General features: G+C 41.2%; 2 protein-coding genes across 2 annotated transcripts; both read right to left on the bottom strand.

Annotated features, from left to right (window-relative positions):
- LOC131680255 (DEAD-box helicase Dbp80-like) lies at positions 1 to 759 on the bottom strand. Its single transcript, XM_058960973.1, has 4 exons — positions 547 to 759; positions 268 to 388; positions 92 to 205; positions 1 to 32 (listed from the first exon to the last, which is right to left on the bottom strand). Exons 1-4 carry the CDS (start codon positions 757 to 759, stop codon positions 1 to 3), a joined length of 480 nt encoding a protein of 159 aa, XP_058816956.1.
- A 14,989-nt stretch (positions 760 to 15,748) lies between these two features.
- LOC131680254 (DEAD-box helicase Dbp80-like) lies at positions 15,749 to 16,507 on the bottom strand. The gene is made up of 5 exons (XM_058960971.1): positions 16,241 to 16,507; positions 16,163 to 16,178; positions 16,016 to 16,120; positions 15,840 to 15,953; positions 15,749 to 15,780 (listed from the first exon to the last, which is right to left on the bottom strand). The coding sequence occupies exons 1-5, from the start codon at positions 16,505 to 16,507 to the stop codon at positions 15,749 to 15,751; spliced, it is 534 nt and encodes a 177-aa protein (XP_058816954.1).

Here is a 16,507-nt window from a genome sequence, read left to right as displayed (position 1 = left end):
TCACTGTCCACTAAGTTGATGGTGATTCCGTTCTGTTGAAGAAGCGGAAAGAAATACAATCTATAGGATAACAAGAATGAGTCACACTTACCGAATCTACCGGTACGTCTAATTCGATGTAGAAACGTTTCGCAATCGGCTCGTCCCTGCTGATCCATCGGCAGGTCGAAGTTGACGACAATGGTCACCTGTTCGACGTCGATACCTAAGGCGAAAGAATCTCTCTGTAACCTAGTGTTGTAACCAGAATCAAGTGGTGGAACTTACCCCTGGACAAAACGTTCGTTTTAATCTGTACCTTCTCTAGTCCATTTCGGAATCGATCCAGAGCGTCCAACCGTTGTTCCACCGTTAGATCACCGGACAGTACCGCTACCGAGTGACCATCCTAGGACATCCTGCCGGTCAACCAACCGGCCGTTTTGCGTACCTGTTTCGATCGATTAACAGTTTCGAAAATAAGTTTACTTGGAGTTTACAACTGTCCTATACATCATATGACAGAAAATGATCGCTTGTCCGACGGTAATCACACAATTTCTCGACCTGGTTGCCGCACTTCACGTAGTACTGTTTGATGTTATCGAGTGATTCTTGCTCCCGCGCCAGCCGAATGACGATCGGATTGGGTACGATGTACTCGGCGAACTCCACACTCGTACGTGGCCAAGAAGAACAGCGACCAAAACACCCGCCTCGTCCAGTACAAAAAGGGAAAACTTCTAGGTCGTACGTCCTAAACTTTATACTCCAGTCCATTAGCTAGCCGGGTGTTCCGATGATATGATTAGTCAGCTTTGCCACTTTGACGATCTCCTCGCGAACGGCGTAAGGAAGTTTGATTTCCGGACAAAACTTTGGTATTTTGGCAGCTACTTCCCCCTTCTGAATTGCCAGCTCATACGTGGGGGCAATGCAAACCACCTGCAGATAGTTTTTTAACTGATGGACTAAACTGAGCATTGCCAGTACTGGGTCTGGGCGATTATATTCCGTGGCGGACCGGCCAACAGAGTAGGTAGAGCCCACTCCTGAATCTTGGAAGGGGCGTTGAAACCCATCGCATAGACTCCCTGAAAAAAATCCGGTTCCATGTGCAAAGCTTCGAAAGCTTTAACCAACCAACCGGCGAAGAAGAATCCTTTCGTGGCACCTCCAGATCCAGCTTTGATTCTACTAGACCTTAGCGAACATCTTTCATTAGCAAACTTGCATCCGCCGGGCTAAAAGATTAGCCATGGATAATTTTAAAGCTGATACTAAATATTTCGGCAGAAAATATAGAATAGGACGCAAGCAACAATGAGATTCTCTTTGGGGTCTTTCTCTTCTGTTTATTAGTCGGTCGTTTCAATATTTAGTACTCAACTCTTTGCCTAATATTGTAGTAAAAACCAACCTAATCCACCTAGCAGTGAGATGAGACATTTCTTACACATTCAGAACTCTTTTATTATTTTGCAGTTTCTGGTCCTGCACAAATAAGACCTCAAATAAACTGAATAGAATATAGAAAATCAATAAAACGAACCAAATAAAAAAATAAAGCAAAAAATTCAAAACAAAATGTTTTCAAATTGATAAAATGAGTACAATGATTTGTATAAATAAAATTAATAAAATGCGTAAATCAAATTGGATTAGCTCATTAATATGCAATCAAGTTTCTAAAGTTTTCATTCTTTTTTGTTTTATCCTTTTTGTTTTCGTTGTTCTTTTCTTGGCGGCTTCGTTTACGATTATCTGGTATTTCTACTTTATTGATGAACCTTAATTAGTTATCAGGAACCTGGAACGTTCAATTTGTTTTGGAATTTAAAGTTGTCATTTTGGTTACATATTCCCAAAAAAAAAAGATTTTTCTGCAGAATACGTAAATATCCGCAATTTGAAATAGTAAAGTAAGACAAGGTCACATATGCCTTCAAACCTCTTAAACTGAGAGAGACAGGGAAAGAATGGAATTCGTGAACGAGACAGGTCAAAATTTTCATTTATATTGATGTAAATAGTGTGAAGTTTCTAGGCTATGTCGATAGCACAAAACCATGCATTCAGTAGATAATAATGTACTCTCTTTGAAGTCATCCTTATAGCGTGTATATTGTTTCGTTCGGAATTCTCGTTCAGGAAATATGGATAAATGAGTCCTATACAAACCAATACTACGAAAAAGAAATAGTTCTAATTTTCAGTGTTCATTTGTTGTTACACAGTAATGTGTATGACAAAAATGTAAATCAAACGTTTCAGTACACAGTATATCCAACGCCTCTCTAATAATTGTGACTGAAACATCAATTGATTTACTTAGTATAGAGCAAAAATGGACAACGATAAGTTAGAAGAAACATTGTACTTGTATCCCCCATCGAGAATGGGGTCTTTAGGAGACTTATTTTCCCGGATCTAATTAGTGGATATTTTTGGGCTTTGATCCGTTATTCTTCATAATAGTTCATACCAATGCAATGAATATATTTTCAATAATAGCATTACAAAAAAGATATTCTTACTTTTCACATGACATATTTGAGCATATGATTCATTTAAAATTCAATTCAGATACGAAAAGATTACATAACGCATGTGGAATGTCTCTTATTAAAATTTTCATCTTCAAACATCCATATTACCCAGTAAATTAAATATTTTTCTAGAGAACCATGAATTTCCTTAATTATAGTGTACATAAAAGCTCTGAATAGAACTGAATTAAATTGGAGTTGATGTAGTTTACGAATTTTGGTCGCCTACCAACTCATAGTTCAACGTTTCGGAGGGATACACCTTTCATTTTGAGGGTGTGAAAATTTGTAAATAGTTATAGTTTTCTCATAATACAATCATTTTGCAAATTTTCTCAGGACTATAAGGTAATTTACTTACCAAGTAGGATGTAATATTAAGCTTTTTTTTCATACACTAAAATGCACTAATCTATTGACAGAGTAACGGCAGACAAAAAATAGTATTGTCTTCTCAAACCTCCACAATTACACATGATTGGGCATTAATAAATGTTTCACCTTATCAGAAGATCTTATGACACAACTTAGAAATGGATTGAGAAACAGCAAGAAATATGTGAGTCGTGACAGTTACCAGGAACACTAATGAAGGGAGAGAGAGAGTGAGAGTGAGAAAGGGAGAGGGGGCGCGTGAGAAAATATAGAATAGGACGCAAGCAACAATGAGATTCTCTTTGGGGTCTTTCTCTTCTGTTTATTAGTCGGTCGTTTCAATATTTAGTACTCAACTCTTTGCCTAATATTGTAGTAAAAACCAACCTAATCCACCTAGCAGTGAGATGAGACATTTCTTACACATTCAGAACTCTTTTATTATTTTGCAGTTTCTGGTCCTGCACAAATAAGACCTCAAATAAACTGAATAGAATATAGAAAATCAATAAAACGAACCAAATAAAAAAATAAAGCAAAAAATTCAAAACAAAATGTTTTCAAATTGTTAAAATGAGTACAATGATTTGTATAAATAAAATTAATAAAATGCGTAAATCAAATTGGATTAGCTCATTAATATGCAATCAAGTTTCTAAAGTTTTCATTCTTTTTTGTTTTATCCTTTTTGTTTTCGTTGTTCTTTTCTTGGCGGCTTCGTTTACGATTATCTGGTATTTCTACTTTATTGATGAACCTTAATTAGTTATCAGGAACCTGGAACGTTCAATTTGTTTTGGAATTTAAAGTTGTCATTTTGGTTACATATTCCCAAAAAAAAAAGATTTTTCTGCAGAATACGTAAATATCCGCAATTTGAAATAGTAAAGTAAGAAAAGGTCACATATGCCTTCAAACCTCTTAAACTGAGAGAGACAGGGAAAGAATGGAATTCGTGAACGAGACAGGTCAAAATTTTCATTTATATTGATGTAAATAGTGTGAAGTTTCTAGGCTATGTCGATAGCACAAAACCATGCATTCAGTAGATAATAATGTACTCTCTTTGAAGTCATCCTTATAGCGTGTATATTGTTTCGTTCGGAATTCTCGTTCAGGAAATATGGATAAATGAGTCCTATACAAACCAATACTACGAAAAAGAAATAGTTCTAATTTTCAGTGTTCATTTGTTGTTACACAGTAATGTGTATGACAAAAATGTAAATCAAACGTTTCAGTACACAGTATATCCAACGCCTCTCTAATAATTGTGACTGAAACATCAATTGATTTACTTAGTATAGAGCAAAAATGGACAACGATAAGTTAGAAGAAACATTGTACTTGTATCCCCCATCGAGAATGGGGTCTTTAGGAGACTTATTTTCCCGGATCTAATTAGTGGATATTTTTGGGCTTTGATCCGTTATTCTTCATAATAGTTCATACCAATGCAATGAATATATTTTCAATAATAGCATTACAAAAAAGATATTCTTACTTTTCACATGACATATTTGAGCATATGATTCATTTAAAATTCAATTCAGATACGAAAAGATTACATAACGCATGTGGAATGTCTCTTATTAAAATTTTCATCTTCAAACATCCATATTACCCAGTTAAATTAAATATTTTTCTAGAGAACCATGAATTTCCTTAATTATAGTGTACATAAAAGCTCTGAATAGAACTGAATTAAATTGGAGTTGATGTAGTTTACGAATTTTGGTCGCCTACCAACTCATAGTTCAACGTTTCGGAGGGATACACCTTTCATTTTGAGGGTGTGAAAATTTGTAAATAGTTATAGTTTTCTCATAATACAATCATTTTGCAAATTTTCTCAGGACTATAAGGTAATTTACTTACCAAGTAGGATGTAATATTAAGCTTTTTTTTCATACACTAAAATGCACTAATCTATTGACAGAGTAACGGCAGACAAAAAATAGTATTGTCTTCTCAAACCTCCACAATTACACATGATTGGGCATTAATAAATGTTTCACCTTATCAGGAGATCTTATGACACAACTTAGAAATGGATTGAGAAACAGCAAGAAATATGTGAGTCGTGACAGTTACCAGGAACACTAATGAAGGGAGAGAGAGAGTGAGAGTGAGAAAAGGAGAGGGGGCGCGTGAGAAATGGAAAATGATGTTTAGTGCCGTGACCTTATATTTAAAAGTATATTATGCGATATATTGATTTCTTACATCCTTATTATAAATAATGTAAGTAGTAATTTTTACGCCAGGACCAGTATAAACAACCTAAATCTTGCAAAAGAGCTAAAATTTCGCTAGAGCTTTGGGATTCGAAAATACGATTGCTTTCGGTGATGCCGCGAGTATAATTATATGAGAAATCTTTAATCTCACTACTAGGTGAATTACTTGATGTTTTATGTTATGCAACATTTACCTCACGATTGAATGCAACGCCTAATCCAAGGGATAATTACATGAACTCTAGAAAAATTTCACTATGGACGCATAAATTTGTCTTTGAAATGAACTTACATATTTTTTTTTATCTTAAATACGTTTATTTAGGCCCAAATGCTTTAGCTTAACGAGGCCGATAAATCATTTTTTTTAATTACATGTCACATGTTAGTGGGGGAAGGGAAAGCCGTATTTAGGGGCGGCTTGCTCCCCTCTTATGTAAGTAAAGGAAAAAGGTAGGAAGTGGGATACATATTGTGTAATTGACATCGTCGTTTGCTGATTGATCATTGTGGCGGATATGCACACTTTGTTGTAGTGTTGTAGTTTCCAGCCTGTAATCGCAGGGGCGAGGGGAGGGTCGATATTTCGGATAATTATTGGCACTCTGATGCTGTCATGATGTTCTCTATATCATCTGCATGTTAGGTATGTCATGATGTTCTGGGTAGACGGTTATCAAGAAGGGTATGCACCGAAGACTCGTGAAGCAATGTCATATTGTAGATGCAGGGATAGGTTGGTGAGATTCTACTGTGAATGAGAGAGGGGAAAATGCATTAAACTTGGACATCAATGGTTTTCAAAAAGATATAGATAAGAAAAATATAGGGGTGGTCACGGCTTGCCAGGACGTCCCGGACTGGCACATAAGGTGATCTACCTCGGGCCCGAAGGGAATCTATTAGTTGGGACCTGGCAACACAGTACTCTGCGCACAGCCAAACAACATGCTCGATGTCGTGATAGCCGTTCTCACAAACACAATGATTACTTTCAGCAAGCCCTATACGACGGAGATGCGCGTCAAACGAGTAATGGTTGGACATGATCCTTGACATCGTACGAATAAAGTCCCGGTTCACATCCAACCCCTTAAACCAAGCATTCGTTGATCTTAAAATACGTTTATTTAGGCCCAAATGCTGTAGCTTAACGAGGCCGATAATTCATTTTTTTTATATTACATGTCACATGTTAGTGGGGGAAGGGAAAGCCGTATTTAGGGGCGGCTTGCTCCCCTCTTATGTAAGTAAAGGAAAAAGGTAGGAAGTGGGATACATATTGTGTAATTGACATCGTCGTTTGCTGATTGATCATTGTGGCGGATATGCACACTTTGTTGTAGTGTTGTAGTTTCCAGCCTGTAATCGCAGGGGCGAGGGGAGGGTCGATATTTCGGATAATTATTGTCACTCTTTATCATCTGCATGTGCGGTATGTCATGATGTTCTGGATAGACGGTTATCAAGAAGAGTGTGCACCGAAGACTCGTGAAGCAATGCCATATTGTAGATACAGGGATAGGTTGGTGAGATTCTACTGTGAATGAGAGAGGGGAAAATGTATTAAACTTGGACATCAATGGTTTTCAAAAAGATATAGATAAGAAAAATATAGGGGTGGTCACGGCTTGCCAGGACGTCCCGGACTGGCACATAGGGTGATCTACCTCGGGCCCGAAGGGAATCTATTAGTTGGGACCTGGCAACACAGTACTCTGCGCACAGCCAAACAACATGCTCGATGTCGTGATAGCCGTTCTCACAAACACAATGATTATTTTCAGCAAGCCCTATACGACGGAGATGCGCGTCGAACGAGTAATGGTTGGACATGATCCTTGACATCGTACGAATAAAGTCCCGGTTCACATCCAACCCCTTAAACCAAGCATTCGTTGATACCTTCGGGATAATGGAATGTAGCCACCGTCCCAGATGCCCATTGCTCCATGAGGTTTGCCAACTATCGAGCGTCCTCTGACGAGAGATACTGAAAAATTCGTTGAAGCAAATTGGTCTTTCGTAAGTGTCGCCTTCTAATGCGCCCACCTTGGCTAAAGAGTCCGCCTTCTCATTGCCCGCAATAGAACAATGTGACGGGACCCAAACCAAGGTAATCTGGTAAGATTTTTCAGATAAAGCACTCAGATATTCCCGTATTTTCCCCAGGAAATACGGTGAGTGCTTTCCAGGCTTCGCCGCACGGATGGCCTCAATGGAGCTGAGACTATCCGAAACGATGAAGTAATGGTCTGAGGGCAGGGTGTCAATGATCCCGAGAGTATACTGAATGGCAGCTAATTCTGCGACGTAAATTGAAGCAGGATCATTGAGTTTGAATGAGGCAGCAAGATTTTCGTTGAAGATACCGAAGCCTGTGGACCCGTCGAGAATTGATCCGTCAGTGTAGAACATTTTGGCGCAGTCGACTTGATGGTATTTGTTATAGAAAATATTTGGGACCACTTGTGGGCGAATATGATCCGGAATTCCACAAATCTCTTCCTTCATGGATGTATCGAAAAATACAGTTGGATCAGAAGTATCTAAGAGATGAGCACGGTTGACGTTATATGTACATGAATTGATGTTCTGTGCCATGTAATCGAAGTACAAGGACATGAATCGGGTCTGAGAATTAAGCTCGACAAGCCTTTCGCAATTTGCAATCACCAATGGGTTCAGAATATCGCATCGAATGAGCAATCGATATGAGAGGTCCCAGAATCGATTTTTCAGCGGAAGAACGCCCGCCAACACTTCGAGACTCATCGTATGGGTCGAGTGCATGCAACCCAAGGCAATACGCAAGCAACGATACTGGATTCGCTCCAGTTTGATGAAGTGTATGTTCGCAGCGGAGCGAAAGCAGAAACATCCGTACTCCAACACTGATAATATCGTTGTTTGGTACAACCTGATTAGGTCTCCTGGATGGGCACCCCACCATGTTCCAGTTATTGTACGGAAAAAGTTGATCCTTTGTTGGCACTTCTGTTTCAGATACCTAATGTGACATCCCCAGGTACCTTTAGAGTCGAACCATACCCCGAGATATTTGAATGTTGAAGCTTGAGCAATAGTTTGATTCATTAATTGAAGCTGTAGTTGCGCTGGTTCACGCTTTCTAGAAAATACGACTAGCTCAGTTTTCTCCGTGGAGAACTCGATACCCAGTTGGAGAGCCCAAGCAGACAAATTGTCCAAGGTATTTTGCAGTGGTCCTTGCAAGTCGACGGCTTTAGGACCTGTAATAGAGACCACACCGTCATCTGCAAGCTGCCTTAGCGTGCAGGAATTGACAAGACATTCGTCAATGTCATTCACGTAAAAATTGTAGAGGAGAGGGCTTAGACATGAGCCCTGGGGAAGGCCCATGTAGCTAAATCGTGATGTCGATAAATCGCCATGCGAGAAATGCATTTGTTTTTCAGACAACAGGTTTAGCAAAAAGTTATTTAAAATTGGCGAAAGACCATGCTGGTGCAACTTCTCATAAAGAATGTTGATCGAAACTGAATCGAAAGCCCCCTTAATATCCAAGAATACTGATGCCATCTGCTCTTTGTTAGCATATGCCATTTGAATTTCTGTTGAGAGCAACGCAAGGCAATCGTTCGTCCCTTTGCCTTTGCGGAAGCCAAATTGTGTATCTGACAGTAAGCCATTTGTTTCGACCCAATTGTCGAGCCGAAACAGGATCATTTTCTCGAACAACTTCCGGATACAGGACAGCTTTGCAATCGGACGATACGAATTGTAGTCGGAGGCTGGTTTTCCTGGTTTTTGGATGGCGATGACCCTCACCTGTCTCCAGTCATGTGGGACAATGTTACCCTCAAGAAACCTATTAAATAAATTCAACAAGCGTCTTTTGGCAGAGTCTGGCAGATTCTTCAATAAGTTGAATTTAATTCTATCTGGCCCCGGGGCTTTATTGTTACATGATAAGAGAGCTAGTGAGAACTCCACCATCGTAAACGGTGTTTCGTTCGCGGTATTGTAAGGCGACGCGGCGCGGTAGATTTTCTGTGCCGGGGCGGAATCCGGACAAACCTTCTTGGCGAAATCGAATATCCAACGGTTTGAATATTCCACGCTCTCGTTAGTACTGTTTCGGTTTCGCATACGTCGGGCCGTGCCCCAAAGAGTGCTCATCGATGTTTCTCTTGTTAACCCGTCGACAAACCGGCGCCAGTAACTGCGTTTCTTAGCTTTCATTAAATTTTTCATTCGCTTTTCTAATATCGCGTACACTCGATAACTAGCAACTAACCCGTCGTTCCGGAAAGTTTTATACGCGGCAGCTTTCTCCGCGTACACGTCTGAGCACTCTTTGTCCCACCACGGGTTGGGAGAACGTTTTTGGGTGTTCACGTCGGGTACTCGTTTCGTCTGAGTTTGAATCGCGCTATCGAGAATCGAGTTAGACAAAAACTTATATTCTTCCTCCGGGGGAAGTACCTGTGTTGAATCGATAGTTTTGGATATCTCAGCAGCGTAGCTCTTCCAATCAATGTTTCGTGTGAGGTCATAGGGAACATTGATTGGTGCCGATGGTCTTGAACCAGTGGTGATTGCAATTACAATTGGTAAGTGGTCACTACCGTGGGGATCAGATATTACCTTCCACTTGCAATCTAACCGTAGTGATGTCGAGCATAAAGATATGTCCAGTGCACTTGCTTGCGCAGGTGGTCTAGGAATCCGTGTCATTTCCCCTGTGTTCAGAATTGTCATATTGAAGTTGTCACAAAGGTCTTGAATTGTCGAAGATCGATTATCGTCGTATAGACAGCCCCACCCCGTACCGTGAGAGTTAAAGTCTCCAAGAAGCAGGCGGGGCGAGGGAAGGTGTTCAATCACGTTGGAGAATCTTCGATATCCCATCATGGCCCTAGGAGGAATGTAAATAGAAGCAATGCAAAGATCTTTGCCTTTGATTGTTGTTTGACAAGCGACAACTTCAATGCCTGGCGTCGAAGGGAGGTTGATTCGATTGAAGGAGTAGCACTTTTTGATCCCTAAAAGTACCCCCCCATATGAGTCTTCTCGATCCAAGCGGATAATGTTAAAATCGTGGAAGTTGAGGTTTATATTAGAAGTTAGCCATGTTTCACATAGGGAAAATGCATCACAATGATTGTAATTTAGCAAGTGTTTTAATGAATCAATTTTGGGGATAATACTTCTGCAGTTCCACTGTAAAACAGTGATCAGATCCCTGATTCCGTCTAATAAGTTAGCCATCGAAGGATACGATCGCTGTAAGGAGGGGCCATTGTTCAGTCAACTGTTTTAAAAATGTTCTTACTGTTGGTAGAATAGCAACCAGCAAGCTTTTCATAGGATCGGTAATGTTGAAAGCTGTGAATATCCAGTCCACAATGTCAGAAAATTTAAGGAATCCCGTTTTAGGTTGAGTTTCTGACTGTAAAATTGGAGCACTTGGGATTTTTGGTGCCCCGGGGAGTGCTGGGAACTCCTGGTTGTATCTCAATTTCCCAAAACCAGGAGGTATTATCTTCGGATTTGTACCAGCACTTCCAGTTGATGAATTATTTTTATTTTGTACCCTTGTTTGGGACAACCTAGGACCCTTACGAGGAAGTTCAGGTGAGTTTTGATTAGGTCTTTTCCTAGAGTTTCCAAGCGGAGCCAAAGAATGCCCCTCGCAAGGGTCGTTAGAGGCGTTATCGTCAGTTGGCAAGAGAGCGAATGGGTTTTCGGAGATAAGTGGAACAGCTCTTTTAAGCATTTCTGCGTAAGAGCGTCTGGAGCGATCTTTGGCGGATCGCTTCAGTTTATCCGCGCGAAGTTTGTACGTTGGGCATGTCAAAAGTGCATGCGGATTCTCCCCACAGTAAACACACTTCTCAGCGGGGCTACTGCAAGTATCATCCGCATGGCGTTCCCCACATTTACCGCACCGTTGCTTGTTGCTACAGTAGGTGGCCGTGTGACCTAGCTGCTTGCAATTGGAACAATTCATGACCCGCGGTACAAACAGGCGTACAGGTAGACGAGCTCCTCCCACTTCAACGTAGCTCGGAAGTGCAGATCCGGCGAAGGTTACGCGAAACGAGTCTGATGGATAGTAATTACCATCTTCGATGGACTTTGAGTGCAATTGCTTGCACTCCAAAATCTTAACTGATTGAAGGTTAGGGTCCTTAAAGCGGCCAGCCCCATCATTCATCAGATCATCGACAGTTAGACCCGCATCACTTACCACACCGTCGATCTCCACATCACGAGAAGGGATGTAGACGCGATACTCCAGCGTAAAGAGGCTATTGCTAACGATATCATTGGCCTGTTTCAAGTCAGTAACGACTACGCGCAGTTTATCTGACTGAACCTTTTTAATCTCGGTTACGGCCGAGTAACGTTTTGTCAGCTCCCGTGCAACAGTTATGCTGTTTAACGGTTTATTTTTGGGCCGAAAGTATACCACCCAAGGACCAGCGGATCCATCCTGGTAAACCTTGACTCGGGGGGGCTGTGAGACATTGGGGGAAAGTGGGGGAAGTGGATCGACCATAACATTATCTGTCTCAGTATCAGATATACGTTCTTCTTCTTCATAATATTCCTCTTCGGAGGGTGATCCTTCTGTTTGTTCCATTTTGTTGCGGGAGCAACACGCTCGACCGCACTGTTTAACTTAAATCAAAATAAAAAATCAAAAGTAATAAAAAGAAAAAAAAATCGATAAGAAAAGTAAAAAAACGAAACACTTCACCAGTTGGTTCCTGACGAGCTGGTAGGTGGATTGATCCTTCGTTTGTTTTATCCGTCACCCGCGTGACCTTCACACAGTAGAGCTGATATAGCTCGTCTAAACAAAGCCGTCTTTCAGGCAAGAAAAATGTTTAGTAACGCACTTCACTGCACTACTTTAACTGATATCGCAGGTAACAATTATCACTCGCGGGACTGTTTATTAGTAATGCTTTACTGCAGCCTCTGCCACAGCAAGCACCTTCGTACCACCGAAAAAACTAAACCACACCGGAGAGAACAAAAAGCACTTGTTTCCCGGTACAAAGTTGGGTTACGAATAATCATTCGTTGATACCTTCGGGATAATGGAATATAGCCACCGTCCCAGATGCCCATTGCTCCATGAGGTTTGCCAACTATCGAGCGTCCTCTGACGAGAGATACTGAAAAATTCGTTGAAGCAAATTGGTCTTTCGTAAGTGTCGCCTTCTAATGCGCCCACCTTGGCTAAAGAGTCCGCCTTCTCATTGCCCGCAATAGAACAATGTGACGGGACCCAAACCAAGGTAATCTGGTAAGATTTTTCAGATAAAGCACTCAGATATTCCCGTATTTTCCCCAGGAAATACGGTGAGTGCTTTCCAGGCTTCGCCGCACGGATGGCCTCAATGGAGCTGAGACTATCCGAAACGATGAAGTAATGGTCTGAGGGCAGGGTGTCAATGATCCCGAGAGTATACTGAATGGCAGCTAATTCTGCGACGTAAATTGAAGCAGGATTATTGAGTTTGAATGAGGCAGCAAGATTTTCGTTGGAGATATCGAAGCCTGTGGACCCTTCGAGAATTGACCCGTCAGTGTAGAACATTTTGGCGCAGTCGACTTGATGGTATTTGTTATAGAAAATATTTGGGACCACTTGTGGGCGAATATGATCCGGAATTCCACAAATCTCTTCCTTCATGGATGTATCGAAAAATACAGTTGGATCAGAAGTATCTAAGAGATGAGCACGGTTGACGTTATACGTAGATGAATTGATGTTCTGTGTCATGTAATCGAGGTACAAGGACATGAATCGGGTCTGAGAATTAAGCTCGACAAGCCTTTCGCAATTTGCAATCACCAATGGGTTCAGAATATCGCATCGAATGAGCAATCGATATGAGAGGTCCCAAAATCGATTTTTCAGCGGAAGAACACCCGCCAGCACTTCGAGACTCATCGTATGGGTCGAGTGCATGCAACCCAAGGCAATACGCAAGCAACGATACTGGATTCGCTCCAGTTTGATGAAGTGTATGTTCGCAGCGGAGCGAAAGCAGAAACTTCCGTACTCCAACACTGATAATATCGTTGTTTGGTACAACCTGATTAGATCTCCTGGATGGGCACCCCACCATGTTCCAGTTATTGTACGGAAAAAGTTGATCCTTTGTTGGCACTTCTGTTTCAGATACCTAATGTGACATCCCCAGGTACCTTTAGAGTCGAACCATACCCCGAGATATTTGAATGTTGAAGCCTGAGCAATAGTTTGATCCATTAATTGAAGCTGTAGTTGCGCTGGTTCACGCTTTCTAGAAAATACGACTAGCTCAGTTTTCTCCGTGGAGAACTCGATACCCAGCTGGAGAGCCCAAGCAGACAAATTGTCCAAGGTATCTTGCAGTGGTCCTTGCAAGTCGACGGCTTTAGGACCTGTAATAGAGACCACACCGTCATCTGCAAGCTGCCTTAGCGTGCAGGAATTGACAAGACATTCGTCAATGTCATTCACGTAAAAATTGTAGAGGAGAGGGCTTAGACATGAGCCCTGGGGAAGGCCCATGTAGCTAAATCGTGATGTCGATAAATCGCCATGCGAGAAATGCATTTGTTTTTCAGACAACAGGTTTAGCAAAAAGTTATTTAAAATTGGCGAAAGACCATGCTGATGCAACTTCTCATAAAGAATGTTGATCGAAACTGAATCGAAAGCCCCCTTAATATCCAAGAATACTGATGCCATCTGCTCTTTGTTAGCATATGCCATTTGAATTTCTGTTGAGAGCAACGCAAGGCAATCGTTCGTCCCTTTGCCTTTGCGGAAGCCAAATTGTGTATCTGACAGTAAGCCATTTGTTTCGACCCAATTGTCGAGCCGAAACAGGATCATTTTCTCGAACAACTTCCGGATACAGGACAGCATTGCAATCGGACGATACGAATTGTGGTCGGAGGCTGGTTTTCCTGGTTTTTGGATGGCGATGACCCTCACCTGTCTCCAGTCATGTGGGACAATGTTACCCTCAAGAAACCTATTAAATAAATTCAACAAGCGTCTTTTGGCAGAGTCTGGCAGATTCTTCAACAAGTTGAATTTGATTCTATCTGGCCCCGGGGCTTTATTGTTACATGATAAGAGAGCAAGTGAGAACTCCACCATCGTAAACGGTGTTTCGTTCGCGGTATTGTAAGGCGACGCGGCGCGGTAGATTTTCTGTGCCGGGGTGGAATCCGGACAAACCTTCTTGGCGAAATCGAATATCCAACGGTTTGAATATTCCACGCTCTCGTTAGTACTGTTTCGGTTCGCATACGTCGGGCCGTGCCCCAAAGAGTGCTCATCGATGTTTCTCTTGTTAACCCGTCGACAAACCGGCGCCAGTAACTGCGTTTCTTAGCTTTCATTAAATTTTTCATTCGCTTTTCTAATATCGCGTACACTCGGTAACTAGCAACTAACCCGTCGTTCCGGAAGGTTTTATACGCGGCAGCTTTCTCCGCGTACACGTCTGAGCACTCTTTGTCCCACCACGGGTTGGGAGAACGTTTTTGGGTGTTCACGTCGGGTACTCGTTTCGTCTGAGTTTGAAGTTGTTTTTGCGTATGAAATTTCATTCGCTGCGTCATAATGGGTTAAGGCAAATTTAACCTAAATGATCAGAAAGGATTGTGAGACTACATCTACACTGATAAAATATAAATGAATAATAAATAAATACATAGAGAAATTAATACACCAATAAATAATTAAATTAATAAATAAATTAATTAATAAATTCAGGCAAAAATTTTATAAAGTCGTAAGTAGCATAGAACGTAAGGAAACCAACTCTACCAAACATTTAAAAAGGGCTTATCTGCAAAACGTAAACATTGAGAAAATTGTCAAAGGTCAGATTCATTATAATCCTATTTGAAAAATTGATGCTAATTTATTTCTTTTGATTGCGCATATTGCCACTACTTGTATACTACCGTAATACGCATATTTGTCCCATGTTCTATGGGATTCCCTATATACATGGGACAATTATGCGTATAACGGCAGTATACCTCACACAAAAAATGCTGTTCAAGTCTGATATTACACCGAAAGTTAGACGAATTAACTGAATTCTAATTTGATGGTCAGATTGACCCCACTGACATTATAAAATCAGATTGGCCCTGTATGTAAATTATGAAAAAGACTGTATTGCTAGTTAGGCACTTTCCAATCAGTTAGGTCCTTTCATAATCAGTTTAGTCATAAAAATCAATTAAGCCCTTTTAAAAAATTGTTGTAAAATCGCTACCAAAATTCTTTATAATCAACTGATGCGTTGTGTACGTGCTTGGGTAGATATTTGTTAATGGAAAACATGAAAATGCAATTTGCTACATTTTGGCCCTTTTAAAATGTTGGGATAGAACTGGGTAGAGCCAAATAAAATTATAAATTCAGAATCGAAACAAGTATGACCCAAAAAAGCTCCTACGCCGTTCACCAGTAGCTGGTCGAAAACACTTTACGATCCGATCTTTTCAATTTCGTCCGAGATCTCCGCGACTAGCTACTGAATCTTTTTCCGGGAATTTTCAATTGATCTGCAAATCATCATGCTTCGATCACTGTCCACTAGGTTGATGGTGATTCCGTTCTGTTGAAGAAGCGGAAAGAAATACAATCTATAGGATAACAAGAATGAGTCACACTTACCGAATCTACCGGTACGTCTAATTCGATGTAGAAACGTTTCGCAATCGGCTCGTCCCTGCTGATCCATCGGCAGGTCGAAGTTGACGACAATGGTCACCTGTTCGACGTCGATACCTAAGGCGAAAGAATCTCTCTGTAACCTAGTGTTGTAACCAGAATCAAGTGGTGGAACTTACCCCTGGACAAAACGTTCGTTTTAATCTGTACCTTCTCTAGTCCATTTCGGAATCGATCCAGAGCGTCCAACCGTTGTTCCACCGTTAGATCACCGGACAGTACCGCTACCGAGTGACCATCCTAGGACATCCTGCCGGTCAACCAACCGGCCGTTTTGCGTACCTGTTTCGATCGATTAACAGTTTCGAAAATAAGTTTACTTGGAGTTTACAACTGTCCTATACATCATATGACAGAAAATGATCGCTTGTCCGACGGTAATCACACAATTTCTCGACCTGGTTGCCGCACTTCACGTAGTACTGTTTGATGTTATCGAGTGATTCTTGCTCCCGCGCCAGCCGAATGACGATCGGATTGGGTACGATGTACTCGGCGAACTCCACACTCGTACGTGGCCAAGAAGAACAGCGACCAAAACACCCGCCTCGTCCAGTACAAAAAGGGAAAACTTCTAGGTCGTACGTCCTAAACTTTATACTCCAGTCCAT

The sequence above is a fragment of the Topomyia yanbarensis genome, chromosome 2, assembly GCF_030247195.1.
Source record: "Topomyia yanbarensis strain Yona2022 chromosome 2, ASM3024719v1, whole genome shotgun sequence".
Lineage (NCBI taxonomy): Eukaryota > Metazoa > Arthropoda > Insecta > Diptera > Culicidae > Topomyia > Topomyia yanbarensis.
The sequence above is the reverse complement of the archived record's forward strand: the minus strand, read 5'-3'. Positions and strand labels throughout refer to the sequence as shown.

Bases quoted from the DNA above. Each gene is read 5' to 3' on its own strand.
- LOC131680255 (XM_058960973.1), bottom strand. From the start codon at position 759: ATGGACTGGAGTATAAAGTTTAGGACGTACGACCTAGAAGTTTTCCCT. The intron at 389-546 runs GTCGAGAAATTG...AGGATGTCCTAG, and splicing joins ACGTGAAGTGCGGCAACCAG to GATGGTCACTCGGTAGCGGT. The intron at 206-267 runs GTAAGTTCCACC...CTTTCGCCTTAG, and splicing joins AACGAACGTTTTGTCCAGGG to GTATCGACGTCGAACAGGTG.
- LOC131680254 (XM_058960971.1), bottom strand. From the start codon at position 16,507: ATGGACTGGAGTATAAAGTTTAGGACGTACGACCTAGAAGTTTTCCCT. The intron at 15,954-16,015 runs GTAAGTTCCACC...CTTTCGCCTTAG, and splicing joins AACGAACGTTTTGTCCAGGG to GTATCGACGTCGAACAGGTG. The intron at 15,781-15,839 runs GTAAGTGTGACT...CTTCTTCAACAG, and splicing joins TAGACGTACCGGTAGATTCG to AACGGAATCACCATCAACCT.